Source organism: Pholcus phalangioides, unplaced genomic scaffold, assembly GCF_987345545.1.
Source record: "Pholcus phalangioides strain wild (caught in Gottingen) unplaced genomic scaffold, Ppha-v1.0 ptg000022l_1, whole genome shotgun sequence".
NCBI lineage: Eukaryota > Metazoa > Arthropoda > Arachnida > Araneae > Pholcidae > Pholcus > Pholcus phalangioides.
In genome coordinates, this window is record NW_028301615.1 from 35,920,999 (window position 1) to 35,944,858 (window position 23,860).

At 40.9% G+C, this 23,860-nt stretch overlaps 1 protein-coding gene across 1 annotated transcript in view; it reads right to left on the reverse strand.

Moving 5' to 3' along the window:
* Positions 1–23,860, reverse strand: part of LOC149070270 (relaxin receptor 2-like) — a 127,481-nt gene that overhangs the window by 49,592 nt on the left and 54,029 nt on the right. Inside the window, exon 2 of the mRNA XM_089249814.1 lies at positions 10,270–10,395. Within this exon, the coding sequence (XP_089105940.1) occupies positions 10,270–10,395 (126 nt within the window). The remainder of the gene's footprint in view (positions 1–10,269; positions 10,396–23,860) is intronic.

Here is a 23,860-nt window from a genome sequence, read left to right on the forward strand (position 1 = left end):
TATGTCAATTAAGAAGGCTTTTTGAAGATAAGCAGCTAGTAATTATCTCTCCTTAAAAGAAATTCCTTGTCCCTCCCCCCTCCAAAAGTCGATCCTGCGTACGTCCTTGACCCAACGTGAAGTTATTTTCTGAGAAATGCCTGTTATGTGTTCAAGAAGTGCTGCCACTTGTCTTCCGACTCGCCAGAAATTTTGTCTGTATGAGTGAATTTTAAACATTGTGTGCCTGATTACTCTCCGTGGACCCGCGAAGGAAAAGAATTTTTGAAAACAAATGGAGACACATTAAACATCGAAACGATTTACCGAGCCGCGCCATTCCCTGCAGCCGCTATCCGGGGCCGCTGTGGTGGTCGAGTGGTCATAGTGACGGACTCGCGTCGTGAGGTCATGGGTTCGAACTCCACCGCCGCCACAGTGGCGGTCGACTGAAGTTGGTTTTCCCAACTTCAAGGTTTTCCCTCTTCGCGAATGCGAGCCGATCTCCCCTTTAAAAACTCTCGCCACAGACGTACAAATAGTACAAATGTAATGCAATCATAACACATCACTTCCGAAATATAGATGGCAGCGCTGAAAAAAAAAAAAAAATCAAACACAACACGGACGTCACAATCAATACGCACTCAGACTGTTAGGTACACACACAGTTACACTTCCGGCACAACTCACTAGGTAGTAAACCGCACATAGATGGTGATAGACCTGAGTTGTGCTCGGTTTGAAAAAAAGCCGCTATCCGAATTCCTCGTCATTTGGGACAGTGAAACGACAACTACAACTCTCTGAATTGGAAATATGGCAACCCTACATTTATAGAAATACAAATACAAATACAACGCCACAACAGGCAAAATGCCCAACGAGGTGGCTGATAAAAAGATGCCCATAAAAATATGGTTGTCATATGTTTCAAAAATACAGCAACCCAATTAAAAATGCAATTAACACAAATTACAAACAATATATACACATGATAAAATATTATACAATGCCCATAAAGAATACTTATGGTTGTCTTATTCTAAGAATGGATAGCTTCTCGATTTACCCCAACATGTTTATCGTATTTCTTTTTAAACGTGTCAGTTGTGTTACAATTTACTACCTCCGGGGGTAAGCTATTCCATTTATTAACAACCCTATTGGAGAAAAATTCCCTGCGACACCATAACCTTGCATTGTCCCTCACCAATCGATACTGGTGTCCCCTTGTAAAAGCAGTCGATTGGCGGTGTACTAAAAGTTAATGGTCCATCCTATCCATCCCATTGAAAATTTTGAACACTTCGATCATATCTCCTCGACACCTGCGTTCATCCAATGTAAACATATTCAAAAAATGAAGTCTTTCTTCATAACTCAAGCCCTGTGTGCCAATAAGGACACGCGTAGCTCTTCTCTGCACCCCTTCAACCAAGTCTATGTCCCTCTGTAGGTATGGTCTCCAAAACCTTACAGCATACTCCAGTCCAGGACGAATTAAGCCTCGAAAAAGCGGAAGAATGATTTTAGGAGAACGCGAAGAGACCTTTTTGAAAATGAGACCAAGCATTCTATTCGCTTTTTTGACAACCGCTGAACAATGTTCAGAAAACTTAAGTCGCTCGTCAATGAGAATTCCCAAATCGGTGACTCTAGTTGCATCCGGGATAGTGACACCATTCAACTCGTAAGAGAACCGTGGGTTGTTCGAACCAAAATGAGCGACCATGCACTTATCTACGCTAAACGTCATGCTCCATTCATTTGCCCATGCTGCAATCTTGTTTAAGTTGGTCTGGAGCAACTCCCTATCGCTTTCATTTCCGATTACTCCCATTAGCTTCACATCATCTGCGAATTTGCTAGTAATTCCATCGATACCCTGATCGAGTTTGTCGATAAAAAGTGAAAAAAGTATGGGGCCAAGGACACTTCCCTGAGGAACTCCACTTGTGACGTCTGTCCAACCAGAGAATTCCCCGTTCACCATAACTCGTTGCGACCTATCTCTTAACCACGATTCTATCCAATTCAGCAAGTTGCCCCCTATTCCAATCTCGTGTAAACGCTTCACGAGTTTACCATGTTGGACCCGATCGAATGTCTTCTGGAAATCAAGGTAAACAACGTCGACATTTTTGCTCTTACCCAAAGCCTTAGTCACGTAATCATAGAAGCAAAGGAGGTTAGTTACACATGACTTCCCCTTCCTGAACCCATGCTGATTATCCGACAATACATTATTCTCGTCTATCCACTTCACAAACTGCCTTTTGATGATAATTTCCAAAATTTTCGAGAGGGAGCTCGTCAAACTCACTGGACGATAATTAGACACCACTTCTCTACTACCCTTCTTAAATATCGGAACAACGTTAGCCAGTTTCCAATCTCTCGGGACGATACCCTCAGCAACACTACTCCTGTATATCTGTGCGACTGGCCCCAACAATTCATTAGCACCTTCCCTGAGAACCCTGGGATAGATATCATCTGGTCCTGGTGCTTTGCTTGCACATACATTTCTTAGAAGATTTAGGACCTCCACGTCTTCCACTTGAATATCGTTGAGCGTTTTATTACCCCATGCAACACCCGTATATCGAATATCATTATCTCCATTAAAAACCGACGCGAAAAAGTCATTGAAAGCACTACACATGCCTACATTGCTCTCTACTTTTGAGCCTCCTATCGAGAGGGGGCCAACTGTCCCCTTACATCCATTATTGACGTATCGAAAAAATGATTTTGGGTCAGAGCCAATGTTATCTGCCAACCTAGATTCAACTTGCTTTTTACTATCCCTTATCGCTTTCTTCAACAGTCTTCTTTTATCAGTAAACAATGATAGGTCACCTCGTCCACTTTTATACTCTCTGAATGCTCTTTTCTTTTCAAGATAAAGGTTCCGCACGCTATCCGTGAACCATAGAGGGTGTGATGTACAAACACGCTTTTTTCGAACAAAGGGTATGACGTCGTGCAAAACAGAGGACAGCTTCGTACTAAATTCTTCCCATTGACTTACCACCCCTACTGATTCCAACCGGTCTTTGAAAACTTCCGCTAACCTTCTTCGCAAAACATCAAAGTTAGTTCTCCGAAAACAAGGAACCAGTCTTTTGTTATCAACCTTACCCGAGGAAAAGTTACAGTGAAATCTGACGATACGATGATCATTAAATTTGTCCTCTGTGTATTAAATTTTTGAAAACACCTTTCACGGGTCGCACTTGGAATATTTTATAGGAATGGGGACCACAAAAATATGGAGACCACACCGACCATTAAGCAATATATGACTAGACCCGATCCCATTATAGAGATGCATTTACGTGCCATTTGGCTCGGACGAAGATGAATCCGATGTCCATTTGTCAAATGAGCAATTCAATGTTGCTTACAGAGCGGTATCACATCCAGATTATCCGCGATACATTAAACGTTATTATCAATTTCAAGCCGGAATAAAGCTGTGTATTCGTGGATAATTCTATAGATTTAGACGTGTAGGGGAGGATTTATATATATATAGAGGCAAAACTGACCGATTAGTAGAGGGGAATCGAAGTGGCCTATCTTGAATAACAATCTGATTATACGTCGGTCGCATTATTCGGAATGTGCATATGAAATGAGATTTTTTTTTCTTTTAAATTCCATGTCAGAAGTGAGTATCGCAATTGATACGTGAACAAAATACTAGACCTCATTCAAGGGTATTAATAACAAGTCTGTGCATGTGTTCGCAAAGGGGAAATTCCGAGCACGTCCTCCCTAAAAAGGAGTCTCGATGAATATATTCTCGAGTTCTTTTCACAAATTCTCGCGGAGGAAGAAAAAGAACAACTCGAAAATGCTGGTCAAGTACAAAACATAGAGTAATAATATGTATCTTTAGCCTATGGTAGGAAAAAACCAAGGAACAAAATGTAGAAACATATTTTCAATGAGATATTGCTGCACAACAAATGAAAAATGACCATGATGACCAAAAAAACCATGAAATTATCAAAAAAGCTCTACAATAACCTTGTCCAGAAAATTTACCGCCACGGAATTCAACGACAGCGAAATTCACCGCTTCGACACCGAGAGATATAGCGAGCGACAGATTAAGCAAATGAGTGAGCGAGTGAATGACCGACTGAGTCAACAAGCGAGTGAAAAAATCACTGAGCTAGTGAACAAATAACCGAGTGAGCAAGCTATTGAATGTGAAAGAGAGCACGAGCGATCGAAGGAGCACGTGAGTGAGCAAGATATTGAGGGAGCGAGTGAATGAGCAATTGACTGAGCAAGTGTATAAGTCGAGCTTATTCACTCATTCACTTTTTCAGTCACCCGCCGGCTTACCCACTTCTCTCCCTTATTCCTCACTCTGCCACTCGGTCTCGGTGGCGAATGTTATCGCGATATTCCCTGTCGTTGAATTTTTTCATCGATGAAAGTTGGCAAAATGAATTTTTCGCGAATTCCAAATAACCATAAAATCAGAGAGCCACCTTTGAACAAAAGTGTAACGACAGTATTATCGCTGTAGCCCAGGGGTTATCAGACTTTTTACACCCAAACTCCCTCGCCCCATGTTTTCCTTACCCTAAATCAATGCTTTTCCGCGGCTCCACAGAGCTAGTTAACAAAGAATCTCTTCGAAAAACCTTTGTCGGACCACCACTCTACGGCGTCCCTGACAAAGGTTACCAGAGCACAGTTTGAGAACCCCTGTGTAGCCAATCGCTGTCCTCTATATCCTGCTTTTTTCAACGATTTAGGAGACACTCGGAGGGACTCGTCCCGTTCAAAAATGGACGATGCGCCCGCTCTCCTTACGAGGCACCTCAGGAATAGGAGAAACAAGCATTTGCGGAAATCTTTTCTATAAACAGCTGCGGAAAGAGACCGGGAGCGATACGATCTTCAGTACAGGCAATGGTTATCCTCTTTGGAGTGATTAGACAAAAAAGAAAGGCTACGTAAGATTCCAAGTTTGAATCCTAAATGTCATACTGAGGTCAGTCCATCGATGTCTCCGAGTTTGCGAGCTTATTTGGGAATCGAGGCCAACTGGACATGACATCTATGAGCTCATTTCCTGGGTACAGTGCCAAAAAAAACAAGGGGGAGAATCAAATGTACATAAAACACAGACGGAATCGCAGTATACTGAAAGTAACGCATATACACTGAGAGAGACACTAAGTGGCGTTTCTTTATTAGGGTTTACGGCTTTCACGTGCATCGCATGTTGACGCTCAAACATGGAACGGAAGCTTGTGGCCTTTGTTTTTTTATTTCCTTTTTTATTTTGGAAAGAACAGCGGGACCCGTAAAGTGTGGGAAAACGCGCACATTTCTTGATCTGCGTCGTCCCGAAATGTTTATTGTATCGTTCTGAGAGAGAGTCCATCTCAAATTATTTAGCTCAGCGATGGACCGCAAAAAGGGGGGGGCGGGGAGGGAGCATACATTATTACAAGACCAAACTTTTTCCCTGATGGAAGACATCGAATATTGCTACCATTAAGGATTTCTAGTTCTTGTCTTCTCCAGTTGACGAATATCAGTTTTTCTTATGTCTACACGGCCCTACTAGTCACTGTAATATTATGGCTCCTTAGAACTGATCCTTGTCCGGCATACTTAAACATTACCACAAAGGACTGCGGACCCGAAGATTAGAGAGTTATATTGTTTACCGCGAAGGACTAAGAACCCGAAGATCGGTGAGCTCAATCCAGGGCACGTCTTAAGAGCATCGTGGGCCCTCGGTCCAAGTGTTCTGAGGCCCTACCCAACACCACCATAAATCTTATCTATAGGGGGTATGGCTCTACTTGGCAAACTTTCGAGAATTCCATCCGGTTCCTTATTTTTTTTGAGCCCCCTACCTACCCCCAGGCCGGGCCCGGGTGGACCATGCGTTAATTAGGGTTGATCCTGGGTGAAGTGTTTTTTATTTATATTAAGACGGCTCTGTTCAGTTGTGGGATCTCCTGTTATATTGATTGATGATTGTGGATACTATTTGACTCACTAGATGTCACTGCATCAAATTTGTGACAAAGTCTTTGTGCGCCATCTAGAGTAATTTATTTACAACTGTAGAAGATCGTCAAAAGTTTGAATTACTATTTTTCATTAAACTTTACAATTTTTTGATAATTTAAAAAAAAGTAAAAAAATGTATATATAACTTCTTTCAGTTATGATACATGCATTGTAGCATGTCAGTTAAAAACCTTTAACAGCAAAAACTTATGTATAATTTGCCATTACATTTTTATTTAAAGCAAACTTCTATCAAGGTTTCAATTCAATGAGATGATCAAAGTGATTGTCTCTGCCTAGAAGTGTGGTTTATTTAGGGGGTGAGTATACCCAAGACATTATATACTTGTGAAAAGCTATGGAACGAACTGTATGTTAAGAAAATTATCTAAATCCGTAAAACATGTAAACTTCTCATAACGACTGAACAAAAATAATAAACGTAAGATTTCAGCTCAAAGGCAAAAATATCCTGTTTTAGAACAATATGGAAATAGCACGATTGAACATTTTGCAACCAGTTATGTGGAAAAGAAAAACTGAATTACCCTGTTGTGTAATACGTCCGATTCAATTGAATTGGTCTTCGTGTTTCCTTCTGGGTTTCTTTCGGATTTAGTTATCAATTGGTTATTGTTATCAGAATTACCGAATCCCGGTCAAATGGCGTGCACTGTATAAACTTCTGCGCACAGACATGCAGTGAAATGTTCTCTTCTATGCTTGAAAAAAAGCCCCCCCACCAGATTACTAAACGGACCGGATTATCGAGAATATACCGTATTTAATACACAGTATTATTGCTTTACCTAGTCGGGGTTGTACAAAATCACTTCGCGGGCCACCCCTGGTCTATGACAAAGTAATTGCTGCAAGAAAAGGAGGCGGTGGGGGGGGGGGGTTTCAAATCAAGACACTGAACATGGCGCTTTTTGAGTGCGGCCAACTGAGTTGGTCACAGGGCCGCCATTTCAACTTTTTCCGGGGGGGGGGAACATTTTCCGAGGGGGGAGCAAAGCACACGTACTCGGATATCAGTTCTTTTTTAAGCGCATTTCAAAAAAATTCCTGGTTTTTTAAATACACTGCTGGCCACCGTAAATGCAACACCCTGAAGGAAGCATGCAAATAATATGAAATTTACAACATGCATTAGCGGAGGTGAGATATGCAAATGATTAGAATTTCAGCGCAGACGCACATCACGCGCGCCTGTGGCGCCACTTCAAAACGCTATTTAAGGCTTGGAGATTTCGACGATTTGAAGTACGGCAATTGTGTTTTTCTTGTGGTTTTTTTCAAAAAAACGATCAATTATGCCTCGTAGAAAACAGCGATCATCTTTTGATCAAGTATCCGAGTTCGACAGAGGAAGGATAGTGGCCTACCGAGATTGTGGATTATCTTTCAGGGAAATCGGTAGTCGTGTTGGACGAAACCAAACAACTGTAATGCGGATATGTGATCGTTGGATGCAGGAGGGTACGACGGACCGACGTGTTCGATCGCATCCACCTCAGTGCACCACTTCACGTGATGACAGGCGTATTGTGCGTATGGCAGTGACGGATCGCTCAGCCACACCACGAACCATAGCACAGCACATTCAGTCTGTATCGCATCATCCAGTGTCTGCGCTTACCATTCGACGCCGTTTACAGCAGAGTGGTCTGTCCGCAAGACGTCCATTGCTTCGTCTACTTGACGCAGAACCACAGACGTCTCCGCCGCCAATGGTGCGATGAAAGAAGGATGTGGACGGCACAATGGAATGAAATTGTCTTTACTGACGAGTCACGCTTCTGTCTGCAACACCACGATGGTCGGATTCGAGTCTGGAGACACCGTGGAGAGAGGATGCTGAACAGCTGCGTTATGCACCGCCACACTGGTCCTGCACCGGGTATTATGGTATGGGGCGGTATTGGATATCACTCTCGCACTCCTCTAGTACGCATTGCCGGTACTTTAAAAAGCCAGCGCTACATCTCCGAGGTGTTGGAGCCAGTTGTTCTTCCTTACCTTCAGGGCTTGCCCACAGCCATATTTCAACAGGATAATGCGCGACCACACGCGGCACGCATTGTCCAAAGGTTCTTCGTCAATCGCCAGATTGAATTGCTTCCCTGGCCATCTCGCTCTCCGGATCTTTCGCCGATAGAAAACATGTGGTCCATGGTTGCTCAACGATTGACCCAGAATACATCCCCAGCTGCCACACCAGATCAACTTTGGCAACGCGTGGAAGCTGTTTGGTCTGCTGTACCCCAAGAACACATCCAAAGTCTCTTTGAATCAATGCCGAGGCGTGTGGCAGCGATGAACTCCAACAATGGCGGCTACTATGGCTACTGATTTTGGCAGGAACCACACTTCACAGAAGTCTATAAATTTAATCATTTGATGCTTGGTCAACAGGTTATCTACAAAATAAATATTGTTGCGATATCTCTTGTCTTTCTTGGTGTTGCAATTTGGGTGGCCAGCAGTGTATTTTTACTCTAGGCAACGCTGCTTTGATCGTGACCCCATATACTGCTGCAAAGACCCCAAATCCTCAAGCGTGGCCCTGCTGCTGAGATCTCAGGCGGGCCCCAGACCAGATTTTTCGCGAGCTCTCACAAATTAATTTATAGTGAGCAAAAACAAAAAGGAAAAAAAAGACTCATCCTGGGTCCCGGGCTGCCAGTGCCATCTTCACGCATGAGCCCACCCGGCACGGCTAATGGCCCTCAACAGAAGGAGGACTTCACAAAGATGCGATCTGATTGAAATTTTTGAGAATTTGCCACATAGGGCCTAAGAAAAATCTCTGTGCCCAGAGGCCCCTTTATACTCTTAGAACGGACCCGTTAGCCCCACCCTTGGAGAGGTGGCATGACTTTACTGTAAATATACGAGTGTGTTTTCTTTCACACATACACGTGCAGTGAAACTTGATTATGGCAGCCTTCACGAAATTATGTTATCGTTTCTCGCTGGAACTGAGAGAGAAGCAGGGTCGTCTTAACACATCAGCTGGGGCCACAAATGCATAAGGGAGCCTCGTGTCACACAAGGGGGGGGGGGGAAACCACAATAAATAAGATTCGAAATGGGTGGAGGGACTGTGGGGAGGGAGCAGAGCATATATTTGTCCGTAGGTCGAGTGATACTCTATCAAGACAGCCCTGGGTAGAGGTTTTAAGATACTGGAATAAAATATGCAATCAGATCAGAGACGGATTTAACGGCGGGCACACCGGGCTCGCACCCTGGACCCCGACTTCTGAAGGGCCCATAACTTTAAAACTTTAAAAATAGGTCCGGTGAAATGGCAAAGATATTTTTTGTGTGTAAAATAATTGAGGTTACTGAGGAATTTAAGGGGTGGGGGGGGGGGGGAAATTCGTGGAACTGAACAGTGAAGTTCCATTCGGCACAAAAGAATTCTTTGACTGACGCACTTGAACTGATAGCACTAAAAAAATACTGATGAAATTTTTTTTCTTCTAGTGGCATGCAGGGCCATCTTAACGGTATGATGGGCCCGTGGGCCAAGTGATTTTTCTGAGATCCTAAATTCTCAAAAAACTCAACTACCTCGTTTTTCTGGGAAGCCCCCTCTTTTCTTGAGGCCCCGGGCCGTGTCCAGGTGGACCCCTTGTGTTAAGATGGTACTGGCTCAATCGTTTACCACAGAGGACTAAGAACCCGAAGATTGGCAAGTTTAATCGTTTGACACGACAAAAAACAGAAACATGACGAAACACAAAGAACTACTACTAGATGCTGCTCCTCGTACCCATTCCTCTGCAGAATTTCTAACGAATCGGTAATTGGAATGCAATAACGAATCGGAATGCATAGTCTGGTATATGTGGGGCCCTACGTATTGATATTGTCAGAGTTATGCAAGTATCGTGTTCTGGTGATTCTGAACACGAAGGACCTAGAAGATCGACGAGAGTTTAAATTGCTTAAAACTGACCACGAAAAGGTCCAAAAACCAGTGATTTCAATCGTTTACCGCCAAAAAAAAAAAAAAAAAAAATAAGAATCCGAAAATTGGCGAGACCAATCTTTTACCGTGAAAGACTAAGAACCAAGTATCTGGGCTTGTCAATGAATAAAATAAGACGCTTTTGTGGAGGCGAGATATCTCGTCAATGCCGCTTGCAGGGTTAAGAGACTCGGAGAACGTATAGTGAATTCATAGGCAGGTTATACTAAAAAAAAAACGCATCTTACAACAGCCTTCTTCATCTTCTCCGTTCAGGCAGTGTTCCATCCCATCGCAGTGAAGGCTACGGTCCAGGCATACTGACGTGTTACCACACGGGAACTCTTCAGCGCCGCAGAATACTGCCCCACGTGCTAGAAACAAAAAAATACACAGTTAGTGGATAAAAATTGATATTTATGAAAAAATTCAATATTCATCCTATAACATTGACAATGAGATAGGATATAGAATTACGATCTTTTCTAATCATCAATTTTCTTAAAGACATGTTTTTATCCAGAACTCTTTTTAGATTGATTTATTCAATTTTGCCATTCGGTTTATACAATCGGCCCTCGTCATTCGTGGATTTCATATTCACTGTTTTCATATTCGCGGTCTCTTTCCAAGTTTTCTACAAAATACTTTACTAACTCTCGTATTGGCACAAAATATAAATTTTACAAGTTAAATAAACGTTTTAAAAACCCTTCCTGAGCGTTTTTCTAGTGCTTCTGTAAATGTTTCAAAAAATGACTGTTATTTAAGTTTCTGAAGTTGAAAAACTTGAAAAATTCCAAATCTTGACAATCAGTGCTGCGGTTCCCTGTTATTATGGCATCAATGAATAAATAATCAGACGCTGTAGCTACAGTGTCTGATTGTTAGTAGGTGTCACACGTAGAAAGTGCTGTATTCCTGTGGGTGCAATAAAAAAAGGCATGCAAGTTATATGTATTACTTAACTTGCATGCTATAACCATCATCATTAAATCCGAAAATCCTCGAACATTGTAGCGAAAGAATACGTCATTTATCTCAATATTTTGCATGAAAAGTTTGCACTAAAAAAAAAAACTACGAAGGTTTTTTTAACAACTATCTGTTGCGAAGATATATTTCGGAAAGAGAGAAAATTCAACTGCCCTTGCGGGGAATCGAACCCACGTCCTTTCACTTTCCGGGTGAACGCCCTAGACTACAGAGGCACCGAATCTCTCAATCTTTCCTCGGAGCTCGTGTACACTGAAAGAGACCGTACATGGACGGCCGAACCAGACTCAGGCCAAGCTCACAACTGCTGACGCTACCACCAGATGGCGACTTATACAAGGATGACATCACTCTCCGCTACCATACGAAGGTTTTTTAACAACTGGCTGTTACGTATATCCTTGTATAAGTCGCCATCTGGTGGCAGCGTCAGCAGTTGTGAGCTTGGCCTGAGTCTGATCCGACCGTCCATGTACGGTCCCTTTCAGTGTACACGAGCTCCAAGGAAAGATTGAGAGATTCGGTGCCTCTGTAGTCTAGTTGTCTAGAACGTGGGTTCGATTCCCCGCAGGGGCAGTTGAAGTTTCTCTTTCCAAAATATATCTTCGCAACACCCAGTTGTTAAAAAACCTTCGTATGGTAGCGGAGAGTGACGTCATCCTTGTATAAAAAAAAAACTTTTCCTAGTTTTACACGTTGTTTCATTTTAGAAAAGGCACGCTATTCAAAGTTCTCTGGATGCTGGGTAATGAAACTGAACACCATGACATTTAGTCCTGAACACCATGGAGTGATCTTTATGCCCTCTAACTCAACATCTAGCATCCAGCTGATTGATTAGGGGTTATGTTAACATGTGTGGCTCGCCTGCACATTATTTTAATGATGTTTGTGCAGGGAACGTCCTGAAGTAATGGTTGAATTTCATCGCTGTTGCTATAACTGTGGTAGCTATAAGGCTGGAACCGTCACTTTGTGTTGGAAGAAAGTTGGCCAAAATTTAATTTCATATTCATTTCTACTGAGCTAGCCGAAAAGGTTATGGGAGGCGTTTTCATGTTAGCGAAGCAGGAGGGTGGGGGGAGAAGGTTTCAAAGATGTGGACACATGGAAGAAATTGGAGAATTAATTTACAACAATTTGGGAAATTAGCAGAGGAGCAATTAATCGAGCTCACTACTGCTCTTGCAACCGAAGCGATACCCCATGAAGATGATCAAGATCAAGAGGTGGAAGAAAAGTTGATTATGAGCAACATATAGAGCAAGCGCTACATAATTTATCGAACAGCTCAAAGTCCCGATCATAAGTTTGAATCAGCATTGTATATTTTTCCCGTGACATAGACCCCGTCTACAGTAGCACGGTCTTCGCAAATATAAAAATTGGTACGGGAGGCACCGTTCCGACAAATCAACTGGACTTCTCTAACAAATTAACTGCAATGAAAAACTGGGTAACAGACATTGATCGCTTCGCTTACTAGCGATTGGCAAAAAAGTCAGATGATCCCTGTTTGACGAATCTCAGTGATAAATGTGGCAACCTTTTCCTAATAGCCGCATATTAAAAAAAGGAAGAAAAGAAAAAAACAAGTGAAAGGAAAACAGTAAAATACATACGTATAAGAAAGAGAAATATTTATCTATTATATATATATATATATATATATATATATATATATGTACTGCTATCTTCCCCCACCCATCCCTCTTATCTGTAATACTTACAGATAATAGAATAGGTACGAAGTATATTTCTTTTTTTACCCTAACCTATCTGTTCTCTTTCGCTCTTAGATGTATATACTAGAAGAATACACATCACGGGGTAAAAAGAACCACTTTTTTTCTCCCGAAGAGTTGCAACAAAGCTTCACGGTGATGTAATGAGAGAGGAAAAAAAACAGAACTTTTATTGAATTTATTCCATTGCCGTTTAGAAGCAACATTACGTCCTTGATCGTAAAGTGCTTAAAATATTCTTTCTGAAAACACCGCCGAGAATCACTGGATGCCCCGTTCTACTTCTACCGCACAAATCAAATATAAACGAGATGACCAAGTTCATTGTTAGTATTATTCGCGGATTTTCCGTAGTCGCGGTTATCCCCGGGAATACCTCGCGCTAGCTCTTACTCTGGTGATGGTTATAATCAAAGCGCCTGATTCGCGAATAAGTCTCAAAATAGGATGACAGGATCCAACTTCGTGACTCCAAACTGAATCGGTTCAATCGGGCACGGCACAGAGACCCATGGCCCCTCATTCTGCAGTACTTTACTTTAATTATCTTACCCTGCGTCCCAAAGCAAGTTCTCGTGGGACACGCGCTTAAGACGGCACTGGCCCGGGGACCTCAAGGGAAGAGGGGATTCAGATAAATTAGAACCAGGGCAAATTTTCGAAAATTTTTCAGGTAGGGCCTCAGAAAAATCACTTAACCAGGGGGCCCTTGATGCTCTTAAGACGGCCCTGGTAGGAATACACATTCACGATTCAGAAAAAACTTAGATACCAAAATGAGGTATCTAACCAGCTGATAAAAAAAAAATGCACGGGGGACGGGGACGATCCGGCACTTTACAAGAATAATAATATTAGGTTAAATGTCGCGGGCCACATCAGATGACTCCCCGAGGGCCATATTTAGCCCGCATGGGTTGAGCATACATGACGTACAAGAAGTATTTTCGAGCTTATATGGTCACCAGTACAATGTTGCAAAAAAAACAAAAAGTTATTGACTTCATATAAAGCCGTACGGAACTTTCAAGATTAGGTCATGGTCATTAGGCCATCCAGCGATTACCAACTTCACAACTGTTCAGCAGTTCCGACACAACAGCCTACTGATTTCTCGACTTTAAAAACGGTGTCATCATGGGATAATTATCCGAGATGATATCATCGAAACAACCGCTTATCAGTCTCAGATCCATCTCTGAAACAAGACAGGCATTACATTTGTCGAAATGTCGTCGCAGTGGTAATCCCGTTCGTAATTAGCAATATCCTCGACTGAACTTAATCTAGATGAAAGGCACATCTCCTCCGTCTCTTCTCTCTTTACGATCTTTTTTTTTTGAACTAAATCTGGACATAAAATACGGTAGTAGCTGACATGGATGCCACCGAGGCCAGTAGGAGGAAAAGGAGGAGGAGGATTAACGTCGGGCTTTGGCCTCTTCTGTCTTTTTTACGGCTCGCCTTGTTTGCTTTTCCTTCACCGGCTAAGTTTTCCACTCAGATCTTAAGAGAAAAGATCTTAGGAGCGAGGGGGAAATAGGAAATGGCAGAGTTGACACTGAAGTGTAAAAAGTAATAAAAACGCAGGAAAGTGAGAGGGGATGTTTCTCAGCTGGAAATGTCACTCGTTTCCTCAAAAAAAAAAAAAAAAAAAAAAAATCGAGTAAGTATTTAGGAAAGGATCAGAAAACCCCAAAAAACTCTTCTCACCCACATAGTTGGGGATCTATTTACGTATCTGGATGGAAACACAACGCGCTTAGAATTATTAAAGTGACGTTAAGAATATTTTTTTGTGCGAATTTTTGGTTTTTTTGGGTGGGTTCAGATTGGCTTCAAACCAGAACCAAAAATTTTCCGGGTTTTTTTTTTCTTCCGTATCTTTGAAAGATGCCAAATCTTTGACCAAAATCTGTGCCAAAAATTTTGACTTTTTTTGTGCGGTGGAGATTGTAGATCATGCCTTGGGTGTGATGAAAGGGGTGGCAAAAACCGACACTTTTCCTTGTGGTTTTTTTCGCCCTTAAGAATTATTTTTCTTTGACGCCACGAATTTCAAAAATAGATATTTAAGGTCATTGAATTTTCTTTTCGGGGGGGGGGGGGGTGGATTTTTCGAAGGTGGATATTTACCAAAGGCGGAACCACATGTTTTATATTCGATATAATCCTTCATACTGCATCGGATAAAATATTGTGACCAATAGCAGAGCCGCCATTAGGGGTTTGCGACAAGTGCGGTTTCACTGAGCGCTGGGTTTTGGGAGGGCTTCAAACTTGCGGTAACAATATTTTCTTTTATAAATTCTGAATTTTCATCAATTCTGAAATTCATCGATTTATCAAAAAATTTTGGAATCATCTCTTTCGTTTATTCTGAATTTCCAAAAATTCCGGAATCATTTTTCTCGTTTATTCTGAATTTCCAAAAATTCCGGAATCACTTCTTTCGTTTATTCTGAATTTCCAAAAATTCCGGAATCACTTCTTTCGTTTATTCTGCATTTCCAAAAATTCCGGAATCACTTCTTTCGTTATTCTGAATTTCCAAAAATTCCGGAATCACTTCTTTCGTTTATTCTGAATTTCCAAAAATTCCGGAATCATTTCTTTCGTTTATTCTGAATTTCCAAAAATTCTGGAATCATTTCTTTCGTTTATTCTGAATTTCCAAAAATTCCGGAATCACTTCTTTCGTTTATTCCGAATTTCCAAAAATCCCGGAATCACTTCTTTCGTTTATTCTGAATTTCCAAAAATTCCGGAATCACTTCTTTCGTTTATTCTGAATTTCCAAAAATCCCGGAATCACTTCATTCGTTTATTCTGAATTTCCAAAAATCCCGGAATCACTTCATTCGTTTATTCTGAATTTCCAAAAATCCCGGAATCACTTCTTTCGTTTATTCTGAATTTCCGAAAATTCCGGAATCACTTCTTTCGTTTATTCTGAATTTCCGAAAATTCCGGAATCACTTCTTTCGTTTATTCTGAATTTCCAAAAATTCCGGAATCACTTCTTTCGTTTATTCTGAATTTCCGAAAATTCCGGAATCACTTCTTTCGTTTATTCTGAATTTCCAAAAATCCCGGAATCACTTCATTCGTTTATTCTGAATTTCCAAAAATCCCGGAATCACTTCTTTCGTTTATTCTGAATTTCCAAAAATTCCGGAATCACTTCTTTCGTTTATTCTGCATTTCCAAAAATTCCGGAATCACTTCTTTCGTTATTCTGAATTTCCAAAAATTCCGGAATCACTTCTTTCGTTTATTCTGAATTTCCAAAAATTCCGGAATCATTTCTTTCGTTTATTCTGAATTTCCAAAAATTCCGGAATCACTTCTTTCGTTTATTCTGAATCGGGTCTAAGGGGGGCCCCCGAAATTATTGGGACTTCTCTGGCGCCGCTATTATTTTCGCACCGCGATCCACGTCCGGTAAGTGCGGCCCTGACCAAAAGGTCATTGAAGGAAATATAACAGAAGTTGGTTCGTTTTTTTGTTATTATTATTTACCCGTTTCATCACTCGTGATGATATAATAAAGAATTGCCCGCCATGAATAAGGGAAGCTTCGTCTCTCATTCTCCTGATGAATGCGTTTATGACTGACGTGTCTTACACGAAGATTACGTTGTGTTGAGATAGACGAAGAGAGCATCGTTTATAACGATTATTCATCATTTTACTTGATTATTCCGAATTGGTTAGTATCTCATTGCCTTGCGTGAGAGAGAGAGAGAGAGAGATCTATATAAATAACTACCGTTTTCTTCGGCTTTTTATTTAATTGTAGATAGAAATTTGGATTATTAGCAAAGAAAGCTGAATTGCAGGAAGAGGGTTAGACTAACTTATACCAGATATTTGGTGCATTGTTGAATAGACACCATGATCCAATATAAATATGACCATTTGAAATAATATACAGAACAGCATTATATGTAGGTCGCTAATTTCGCAAATGCATCGCTATTACGTGATTTCAGCCAATCACGTCTTTTCTTGGTTTACGTTCCCACTACCGTAATGTCGTACGATCTGTCGGTCACAAGGTGGCTTAGTTATGTAATTACTGGAATATATTCTGACATATTAACACGCTGTAAGTCAAACAATCATTTTTTATTTTGATTCGAGTAGGGAAAAATCAAAATTCCGTGGTTAATGGCAGCCAGTGATGAAGATGGAAAAAGGCGATTTTTTTTTTTCACTTAAAGTATATGCTTTTTTTTAGTGATCTGTTTTAGAACCTTTGCCATCAACTGAAATGGTGTAGGTCAGTGTGTCTCTCAACCTATGGTCCACGACGATGGTGTAGGTGGTCCGCAGGCAGACTTGATAATTCAGTTCTAAGCGGATGGAAAATTATTCAATTGTTGATATTATAGTAATATTGTACCTTCACATACTTAGGTTCATTATACCTCATCTAGAAAAAGGCAGGAAATTGCAGCGTAAATACGGGACACCACTAACTTGCAGCCCAAAAATGCAATTTACGACATATTTGCGAATTACTGCAAATGGGAAGGGGGGCGGGGTGTCAGGTAAAAATGTAAAAGTTTTATACAAATTGCAATAAACAAAGAAAAATTTCAGGTAATTCCAGGTTTCTGCATTGTTACTAAGTAAACTTATCTGAGGGTTTAGAAAAGTGTCCGCTGAAACTATATTTTCGCTGTAACGGTATTCGTTAAAACGGGATTCGACTGTATTATCTACCTTGTTTGCACTGCTGCTCGAAGATCCGATACGAAAAAAAGATATCGTAGAGTTACGCGAATTATCGTAGAGGCTGAAGCAACATGATTGGCTGAATGGGAAAAAATTACGAAAAATATCGTATAGGAACTTCTTTAAATGGGAAATCGGTTCAGTTGCAGTCTCACAGCAGTAGCAGAAATTCGCTAGCCATACATTTCTTAAATTGATGGCGACACTACCACATAAGCATACATACACCTCGCAACCATTACTCTATGGAATTTCTAACGAGTTGGTACATTTTGCGTGTGTATGCCTGACTAACGTATTTATGAAGGTTCCGACAGCTGGCTGATGTAAAGATAAATCCAGGAAAGAAAATGCAACTGACTTTGCGGGGATTCGAACTCACGTCCTCTTACTTACCGGGTGAGCACCATAGACTAGTTTCTTCTTTCCTGGATTTATCGTCACATCAGCCAGCTGTCTAAACCTTCGTGGTAATAGCGGAGAGTGACATCATCTTCGGATAACGCATTTATGCTGTGACACTTATCTTGTGACACTTATACTTAGTGTTTAGTGTTCTAGTGGCGCTGCCATCTTTCTCCCATATTCTAAAGTGGAAATTGCAGTTGCCTGAATTTCCGTGTTATGTAAGTATCGTGCTGTAGGTCTGTTAGCTCTATGCGGAGAGACAAGAATGCAGCAGTAGATGCACTAGCCTACTACTGTAAAGAGAAGTCTACATTAACTTCTACTTACCGAGTGAGTTGTGCCGGAAATGTGCATGTGTACCTAAGTTTGAGTGCGTATCTAGTGTGTGCGTGAATTTTTAGTGCTGCCATATATTTTTCAAACTATGAGTAAAGTGTAGTGATTGAATATTTATACCGTTGTAGACCTGTTGCTCTCTGTTGTGCGACTTTTCAACTGGGATATCAGCTCGCATTCGCTCCTGGAAGTTGAAAACTACAGAAAATCAACTTCAGCGAACCATCATTTATGCCGCCGGTAGGGGTTCGAAACTCGGATCCTCGCGATACGAGTCCGTCACTGTGAACAGACACGACCACACAGCGGCTGTGCTCGGAGAACTCTTGCTTCGCGTAACTTCTCGCTACACTTCCGACTGTGTTTTCCACCTCACCAGCGACGGCAGCAGAGCCGCACACCATTATTCGGTATGTGTGACGCATGCCTCCTCACTGTACCAGTAACAGGTGGATCCTAACCACTGACCCCGTTACTCGTCTCGTGACTTATCCCCATCAGGAGCACAGTCCCAAGAATGTGGACCAACATTAAGGAGCCTACAACAAAATATTTTGGAGTAACTTAACTTCGTGGGGGTGAAATAATAGAAAATTGCCTTGATGGTGATAGACTAGAGTTGTGGCGGTCATGAAAAAAGGGAAAGATAGTGTATGCAAATAATTTAATATAAAACCAACCAACCAATCTCACAAGGAACGGAAGGAAATTTCGCTTTGGAAGGTTAATTTCGAGGCGCAAACATATTCCTCTCTTGGAGGAAAAATAACACCGAGTTTAGACCCTACATAAACAGCGGCCGAGCAAGGATTAATCACTGCACACGGAGATTGCTACATCGTAATTCTCTTTCTGTAATAACACCCGGAGGAGAGGAAAATTGGGAATTTTCCTGCAGAAAATTTCAGAATGCGTGCATGTCCGGTGGTAAAACAGGGACCGTTGAACCCTTTTGAGATCCTTTAAAAGCGATTCTCGTTCCCAAAAAACGGCGCCTACGTTGTGTGTGTGTAAAGACACTTTAATATCGACCAATTACGCCGCTGTCCTCCGCAATTTCCTGACGAAGATGACGAGACAAGAATCGCCTTTTTCGGACTTTTGGTGCCGATATTTGAGAGTAGACAACGGAAGGTACTTGCGTGTCGCCCGAGCGTGAAATTGAGTGCTCGCGAAGGGCCGGTCTTTGTTGATATGGTGGCACGAATTTATCGATTCTTCTCTAGATTTTTAAGTATGGACTTCAATCTCTGTCAATGTATTAAATGTATTCGACTGTGAATGATGGCGACGATCATACAAGAAGCATTCAAATAAACAGACTTATAACGATTGCTTATTTTATATACTGGGTGATTGTGTAATGATAGGCCAGAGTTCAAGACAAGTCTTCTCAAAACATTTTTGGACAAACAAGCATTTTTGGAAGAACAAATCCTGTTCACAGCTTGGGAGCAACAGGGGGGTCTTCAACGCATGTGGGGCGCGGGCCACATTTGGTCCTCTGAGCTTTTTTTTTTTTGTCGTGGCCCACCGATCATTTTCAGAAAATGGTTGAAAAAATTAGAAAACGATTAATTCTATTCTATGGTAGAAATAAATCTAGAATAAATGAAAGAAGATTTCAGAATTAGTGGAAGAAAACAACTTATCCGATAGAAATTTCTCATTCAATAAAAGAATGACTGTATAATTAATTATTGAAAGAAATGATTTCAGGATATATTGAGAAGGAAAACGATTTCGGAATTACTGAAATTACAAATTAAAGAACCATTTAAAGTGATTTCAGATTAAAATTAATTGAATAGCTAATTTAATCAGTAATTAATTAAAAGAAAATTAAGACTTACTGAAAAAAAACTATTTCAGAACTGTATACAGAACTAATCAAAATATACAAGCCACCTGGCAGTCGAGTGGTTAGGGAACTGAATGAATGAACGCCAGGGTCTCTGCCACCGGACTTATCCCGTTGCCGAGATCTCTTCCAGCCCAGCTTCGTGGCAGAGTCTGGAACAAAGTGAGTGCACCTAACACTCTGAGTGTGTAGCTAGTGTTGAGTCTGATATTTCAGTGCTGCCCTCTATACTTCGAATTGTGAGTGAAGTGTGATGATTGAATATTTGTAACGTTGTAGGCCTGTTGCTCTCTGTGGCGAGACTTTTTAACGGGAGATCGGCTCGCATTCGCGCCTTGAAGTTGGGAACCACAGAAAACCAACTTCAGCCGACCACCACTGTGGCGCCGGTGGGGTTCGAACCCGGATCCCCGCGATGCGAGTCCGTCACTATGACCACTCGACCACCACAGCGGCTGGTTAGGGAACTAGCTTCTCAGACTAGCATTTCAGATTTACTGAAAAAAAAACTATTTCAGAACTGTATACAGAACTAATCAAAATATCGAAGCCGCCTGGCAGTCGAGTGGTTAGAGAACAAGCTTCTCACTGTGCAGGTCTGGGTTCGGGCATGGATGTTTACTAACACTAACAAATTCCCTGGACGGATCATGTTGATCCCTTGGGAATGCGTGAGGATCACGTTACATTAAAAAAAAAAATTATACAGTAGAACCTCTCTATAACGGACACACATGGGACCATCTGCTAATATGGGGCGGGGGTGTCCGCTATTGGGGACGTACAACATGCAGAAGAACCTCGTTTATACGACGTCTGATTTCGGTCGCAATTGGTTCCTAACGGTGTGTAATTCCTTCCATGTTAACTGTGTGTGTTTAAAATTGATAAACCGGTTATTATGCATAATCATCAACCGCCTCGATAAAAAAGTGTTAATAAATTTCACTACATTTTTATCACTTTTACGGGTGATTATGCATAATTCCAAAATGACGTCTGATTGGTATGGGAAAACCATTCTTCTGTACATTAAACCAATTAATTATTTTTACCCGTGCATACTACGTGCCCTACACATATATTTTAAAATAAAAATTAAAGTAAGTGTAAAGGAGAAATAAGAGTTCATAACATTATTAGTTATACAGGGTGTTCTGTTAATGGACCGACAAACTCGGAGGGTTGCTAGTAGGCATAAACAGGAACGAAAATTGCAATGGAACATGGTGTCGCAAACCACGTTGAGAGGTTGAAAATCGTGACAAACGCATGCAGGCTTCGAGTCCAGAGGATGTCAGTTGATCGCTGAATGCGTTCTCTCATCATATCTGACGTAAGCACCTTAACCCTTAGACTACCGATGGGGTCCATTGGACCCACCTCGTGTAATAAAACTAAATTTGTGACTAAACTGTGCGTTTCTGGGGAGCCAAGCTTCACTGACTTTTTCTATTTTTCGTTCTTTTTAATAGGCATTCATCCTTTTTTCAATTAGGCCTAACTTATTCAAACTTCTAGCTTTCAATACCAACGGGGGTTTTTATGAAAAAAAAACAATGAAAGATCAGATTTTTCACCTCAGATAGCTCAGTTTTTCGTCTCCGTGTACTTCAATTCCTGATTTCCCACTCCTGATTAGCAAAAATGTAGGTGGCGCCACGGTATCTATTCAGCGATACTTTACACGAGGGCAGTACGTGCGCACGTTAAGTTTCATAAGTGCTCAAAGTTCTTACCATCCACAGTTATGGACGCTTGAGGGAGCCGCGTCGCAGCTGCAAAGGTCCGCGAAATGCCGGGTATTTTTTAAAGGGTTCAACAATCAATGCGTCGCGGTTGTGAAGCGTGCGTAACTGTGGATGGTAAGAACTTTGAGCACTTGTGAGAAACTTAACGTGCACACGTACTGTCCTCGAGTAAAAGTATCGCTAAATGAAGAGGTTTTCCACCCATTATTAGCTTGTCAATTCTGCATTTTCGTTTATCTTCTTGGGTTGGGCTTTCCGGTCATACATTCGCATGTGATTCTGTTTTGTGTTTTCTACCTCCCCTAAAAGTTTGTAAGTTGAGTTTTGAATCACCCTGTATATAGAATTTTTTGGATAGATAATTTCATTTTATCAGCCAAAACACAGACATAAATTATTTTGAGGATAAACTAGTGTAGTTATAAGCTAACATCCAGGGGCTTTTCTGTAATCGCCAGGAGCCGTACCAAGTACCGATTTTCCTGATGTAGATTCCATCTCGATATAGGATCTACAACATGAATTCATCTTATTATCCATTAACAGACACTCCTCGTTAGCGGAAAAAGTTTTCAGTCTCACGGAGGTCCGTATATGTATGAAAAAGGTGGATAATGTTCCCTTTTGATAGAAACGATTATAGCTTTACATTATAATTTCTATCAAAAATATTCCCATTTGGATAATCTGGCAGAGCTTATCCCAAAGATTCGTAAACCATTAAAAAAGTGCATTTCGGGAAAAAAAAAGTGGAAAAATTTCCCCTTTTGAAAATAAGCTCCTCATGGGTAAAAAAATTAGTTTTCCCTCCCCTTAAATATTGAATTTATTTTCCCACGTAATATATTCGGGAAGCGGAGATAGAAAATGTTTTATGATGGTAGAAAAAAAAGCCATTCATCCCGAAAAGAAGATAAGATAAAAGATGAAGATTAAAGATGGAGATAAGAAAGGGAGAAAGAAAAAGAGAAGATAGCGTTATATCTTTTTGTTTTTTTCTCGCGAAGTTGAATTTTAAGCATCCTTAACTCCTTCCTTCGACTGAGACATGCATCTTATATAGGAATGGATGCCAAAAGAAAAAAGACGAGACAACCCTCCCCCCGTGAATTGTCTCTTTGACATGTATATTGTGGGAGGCTCCGGAATTTCGGATTATTGATCCTTCAGTCTCTTTCAAAGATGTATGCTCTTTTTTTGTAGTTGTCTTCAAAAGGGTTCGAGAAGTTATTAATTTCATGTTGACGTAGGTTTGAGGTAAAATTTGTAACAAATGATTGAAGCCGAAACATGCTCTGCACTAGCGAGAGAACTGCACAGGTTTCGATACGGTGTGTCATAAAATAAAAATAAAAAAATCTAAATTTTTATGCTGTTCTCTAAATTCCAATTAGAAAGTTGTTGCCCTGTCTCTCCTGAGCCCAACAGGAAAAAAAATCCCGTGTTTCTTAAGGGCAATATTCATCGAGATATTTGAATTCAAAAACCGAAGGAAAGTTGGGAAAGAACAGCATGAATGAGGGAAAGAAGCGTTGTACGTTATAGTTTTGGCTCTTCTTTCTCGATTTCTCTCAACTTTCTTTCTACAGTGAATTACAATGTATTGTAATGAAGAAACAAGGTGAAAAGGACAGATGTATGGGATGGATAGTTACATTTATTCATCCTCTTTGTAGGCACCTATTTGTAGGACCGGGTGTTGGGCACCATTGTGAAAGATGAATGGCGATCAGAAAGTTTTAATAAACAAACATAATTAATTTCGTACGGGCACATAGAAATATACAGGACCTCACATACGTATGGTTTCTTGCCGTCTTCGAAAAACATTTGATTTTTTTATTAGGAGCTTGAGTTGCTAGGTTACAATCATTCACGGCAGAAAAATGCGAAGCGTGACGTCATATGCAACGTCTACGATAGGTAAAAGTTCAACTAGAGGTCGCAGTCACCTACAGTCTTCATAACATAATTAGTCTATTTTGCAAATTATCTTCAT